This window comes from Orycteropus afer, unplaced genomic scaffold, assembly GCF_000298275.1.
Source record: "Orycteropus afer afer isolate SDZICR_OR568_19922 unplaced genomic scaffold, OryAfe1.0 scaffold00718, whole genome shotgun sequence".
In the NCBI taxonomy this organism is placed as follows: domain Eukaryota; kingdom Metazoa; phylum Chordata; class Mammalia; order Tubulidentata; family Orycteropodidae; genus Orycteropus; species Orycteropus afer.
Genome location: NW_006922305.1, coordinates 897874 through 903022, shown reverse-complemented (window position 1 = coordinate 903022; position 5149 = coordinate 897874). Strand labels below are relative to the sequence as shown.

General features: G+C 41.3%; 1 protein-coding gene across 1 annotated transcript in view; it reads left to right on the top strand.

Annotated features, from left to right (window-relative positions):
• LOC103211301 (zinc finger protein 614-like) overlaps positions 1-1540 on the top strand; it is an 11293-nt gene extending 9753 nt beyond the window's left edge. The window contains 3 exon segments of the mRNA XM_042783189.1: positions 607-1387; positions 1389-1452; positions 1454-1540. Coding sequence (XP_042639123.1) covers positions 607-1387; positions 1389-1452; positions 1454-1540 — 932 coding nt within the window.
• Positions 1541-5149: the final 3609 nt, after the last annotated feature.

The window sequence follows — 5149 nt, the reverse complement described above, 5'->3', positions numbered from 1 at the left end:
CTCTCGTTATCCATCAGCGAACTCATACAGGAGAGAAATCCTATATATGCAATGAATGTGGAAAAGGCTTTACCACAAAGCGTACTCTTGTTGTACATCAGCGTACTCATACTGGAGAGAAACCCTATGAATGCAGTGAATGTGGTAAAGCTTTCAACCAGAAGATAAATCTTGTAAAACATGAGCGATGTCATACAGGAAATACTCCATTTGTATGTCCTGAGTATGGAAAACATTATTCGCACAAATACGGTCTCAGCACTAACCTCCACGTCTTTAAGCATCAGAGAAGTCACAACATAGAAAAACCCCATGCATATGTTGAATGTGGGACAGTCTGCATCCAGAAGTCTCAACTCATTCACGTTCAGAGAATTCGTACAGGAGAGGAAACCCATGTATGTGGGAAATCCTCCAGAAATTTCATGTCCACTAAACATCAGAAAACTCATACAGGAGAGAGAGACTACACAGCTAGTGAATATGGAAAAGACTCCACTGTGAAGAGCAGTCACCTTCTATGTCAGCAGTCCCATGTGGGAGAAAAACCCTATGTGTGCAGTGAATGTGGAAAAGGCTTCACGATGAAGCGCTATCTGATCGCACATCAGCGAACTCATTCTGGAGAGAAACCTTATGTATGCAACGTATGTGGAAAAGACTTCACTGTAAAGAGTAACCTCGTTGTACATCAACGAACTCATACAGGGGAGAAACCCTATATATGCAGTGAATGTGGAAAATGCTTCATCAAGAAGCACTATCTTGTTGTCCACCAGCGCATTCATACTGGAGAGAAACCCTATATATGCAGTGAATGTGGAAAAGGCTTTACCGTGAAGAGCAATCTTATGGTCCATCAGCGATCTCATACAGGGGAAAAGTCTTACATATGCAATGAGTGTGGAAAAGGCTTCACTGTGAAACGTACTCTCGTTATCCATCAGCGAACTCATACAGGAGAGAAATCCTATATATGCAATGACTGTGGAAAAGGCTTTACCACAAAGTGTACTCTTATTGTACATCAGCGTACTCATACTGGAGAGAAACCCTATGAATGCAGTGAATGTGGTAAAACTTTCAGCCAGAAGATAAGTCTTGTACAACATGTGCGATGTCATACAGGGAATAGTCCATTTATATGTTCGGAGTGTGGAAAACCTTATTCACACAAATACGCTCTCATTACCCATCAGAGAATTCACACAGGGGAGAAACCATATGAGTGCCATGAATGTGGGAAAGCCTTTGCCACAAAGTCAGTTCTCAATGTCCATCAAAGAACTCATACAGGAGAGAGACCATATGGATGCAGCGACTGTGAGAAGTCTTTCTCCCACTTGTCAAACCTTGTTAAACATAAAAGAGTACACACACAAGAATCCAGTCAAGGAAGAGGTTCAATCAGCAGGCAGGCAAAGCTCATCACATACAAGTGATCTCTTGCAGAAAACAAAACCCTGTGAATACAGTGACTGTGGAAATATCTCTGACATAGCAGCATTCTTTAAACATCAGTGGATTTCTAGCAGACTGAGTAACATTGTGGGTCTAACAGGAGACATGCACCTGCAGGAGATGAGAAACTGCCCAGAAGCAAAACCTCTTCTGTGCAGTGAATGTGGTAGTGCCTTCCATGATCATTACCTCACATTTTCTGTCAATGAGAAACATAAAGGAGAAAACTCCATTTAATTTGGACATCTTTCAGACAAAAATTATCTGAACATAGAATGTGTGTGTATCCCACAATAAGGCCTCTAAATACAGAGATTAGGTAGCTGTCATTATCGGTAGTTAACGTATATTGTCACTGAGCTTCTAGCTGATAAAAATACAATGAACACGGGAAACTCTTTATCCAAAATTAAGTCTCAGTAAGTGTCACAGGTCACACTGAAGGAAAACTTGAAAATGTCCACAAATATGACAGTATTCCTGTAATACATTCTTGTCATGACTTCTTGTTACAAAATGATACAGAAAATAAAATGTATGACCATGTTAAAATGGCGAGCATCATTAGCAAAATATCAGAAATGACAGAGAAGTTAAGGTGAATGAAGTACTATGGAAATGAATGCTTCTGTGCTTTTTATTACAAGTCTGACCTCATATATCACATAATACCTGCTGTGCATTTGCAGACTGGATACTCTGAACTTTGTGCCTAGCTGCCTTGCTGTTGGCTTCTGCAATTTGAAAGAAGCACACTGCTTTACTCACTACTAATTCTTACTCTATACAGTGCAGGAGTGTTTCATGACTCTCCCAGATATGTGATTAATCTTTGTATTTCTTTGACTCTAAATTTATTTGGGAATCTAGCTATTGAAACTTAGCTACTTAGTAAAAAGAAAATAGAATTTTTAAAAAGTGTACTGAAAATTATCCACAAGAAAACTTACACCAGTTCCACAATTTTATATGGGTACTTCAATGGCATTGGTCAGTCTTCAAGTTTACAACCATTATCACTTTCCTTTCCAGGTTATCCCAGTAACTTAAATTCACTGTCCCCTTAGCAAAAGTCTCCCCTTTTGCAATCCTTCCCGCCCCTCAAAACAAGTATTTTAAATATACAAATAGCTTAACCAGGTTTTTTTTTTATGACCAAAGAGATGAAAAAGCTTTCAGAGTTACTTATATAAAACTTATAATCTGAGATAATTTTAAGCTTACAAGAAATTGTAAAAATAGTCCAGAGACTTTGCTAGTATCCTACACCCAACTAATTACAGAGAAAACATCTTATATAGCTGTATTTCATTACTAAAACTAGTGAAATTACATGAGTAGATCACTATTAATTACTAAATTTATTTGGATTTTTTTTTGTTTTTACATTAAACATTGTTCAGTGTTTAATTCTAAGAAGTTTTATTACATTTATGGATTCATCGAGCAATTACCACAATCAGGCTTTAAAACTATTCCAGCACAAACTCTCCCATTATACCTTTTTGTGTTCACAACCACTCTCCAACCCTAACCGTCTGCAGTACAGTGAGTTACTTAATATGGCCCTTCCTGTTGTAGTCACTGTAATTCCCACTAAATGGATGAGACTATACAAATCTGATACATGGCACCATTGTAAAAGTTGGACAGTGCAAATAAGGTGGAATGGAATGGAATGTTAATGAGGGGATGGATTACTTTTGCCATCCCCTAGGATTTAAATGAACCATTCTTGATGTCGTCATGGGTACCTCACAACCACCAAGAAGAGGAGATCAGAGTGGACTGTGTCTTTTGGACCCCAGAATACTTTCAGTCAAAGCCTCCCAGATCTAGGAAATAAAATAGTAATATCAGGGACATTGAGAAGCAGAGGCAGCAGAACCAGGCGCCTGGCAGGAGAGGACTCAGCTTCTTGACGTTTGGTGGAGCCCAGCTCACTAAACCACCAGGTGAGACAGCTGCCTTTGGGCCGGAGGCTTGCTGCTGGCGTGAGGTTCCTCTGGGCACTTGTCAGTGGCGCTAAAGTGCTTTTTAGCATTTGCCTGAGCAGGGCAGAGGCTGTGCCTACCCTAGAGGCCCAAGAGGCCTAAGGACAAGAGGATCAGGGCCTAGTAGATGCTGAGAAGAGACTGTCCTGGCCCCAAAACTATATCCTACATCCTTGATGATCCTGAATTGTAACTTGTGACTTCACTTGTGCAGTGAATTACTTAATATAACCCTTCTAGCCTTAGTCTTTGTGACTCCCATACAAAGATTTGGTGAGACTATGCAAATAGTTTGTGGCATCATACTAAAGGGATTGAGCAGCTTGTTGCTAATGCAAATAAAGTGTATGAAACCTGTGATGATTATGTGTCTGCTTGGGTGGGCCATGATTTTCCATGGTTTAGCAGTTATGTGATGATGGAGTTATCCTCCATTATGTGTTTGATTTAATTATCCTTTTTGTGATGTGTGGTAAATATTCGCTTATATGCCTGTGGTTATGGTCCCAGACAGGAGTAAGTTGTCCATTAAAGAAGCTGAATTAGAGTGGGAAGTATCTTGAGCACTGTCTTATTAGAGGGTATGACTCAAGTCACCACCTTTATACTAGTCATGACCCTTACAAACTCATTCAATTCGCATCCTTGCACCACTTTTCTCAAATAAGGGGAGTTTCAAGTAAGAATATGTGCCCAAATAATTTCTTCTAGAAGGATCAGCACAAGGGTGGTCCCCATGTGGCAGAGGTTAAAGATGTCCCGAATGTCCAGCTTCTCCAAATTGCCATGCCACTCTATCATCTCTGACATCAGCTCCTCCTCTTCCCCTCAGTACTCTCCCTCCTTAGAGTTCCATATCTCTCTGTAATGTCTCACAGAACTCAGAAATTACAAAGGAAATGTGATGGTAGCGGCTGGGAGGCTGGCCAGTCCTGAGTCTATGAAAGGGGTCTGGAGAATTCTCCTAACTTACATGGTTGCAAGGGCTGGTGAACTCAAATCAGCAGGTCATATGACCAGCTGCTGTGTCTCAAGTCCAGGGGTGAGATGATGATGGACCAAATGCAGGACCAGAGTGAGAACTTTCCCAAAACATGGACATACATACCCTCAAGGGCAGTGACTTGAGTCATACACTCCAGGAAGGCAGAACTCAGGATTCTTCCCCACCCTAAACAGGCATAGAGATTAGGATTTACAGTCCATCCCAAAATGGAGGATGGTGGCTGGAGGGGCCATAGTAAGCAAGTCACTGCATTGCTTTGGCAAAACTCCCTCTTGCTCTGGGTCCTATATCTGGCTCCTCATCATCTGAACTGTGGTTCTTAAGCTGGAGGCTGTCCGACCTGATTTGGCAGCTTCAGCAAGTTTGAGTCAGCAGCCTGTCAGTCTGACCTGCAGATCGGGGTTTGTCCGGCTCTTCAGTTGTATGAGTCAGGAGAATCCTCTAGCCTCATGCCTGACGCATGAACTTGGGACTTGTCAGCCTCTACAGCTGTGTGAGCCACTTACTGACATGTTAGTTCTGTGAGACACTGCAGCAAATTATGGAACCAGAGATGGGAGGGACAGGACTGGGGGAGGAGGAGTGGTTGATGTTAGTTTGGAAAAGTTAGGCATGTGGGACATTTTATCCTACACCTCATAGAACCAGCATTGTTCTGACCTTTGTAAAAGAGATTATTCATTTACCC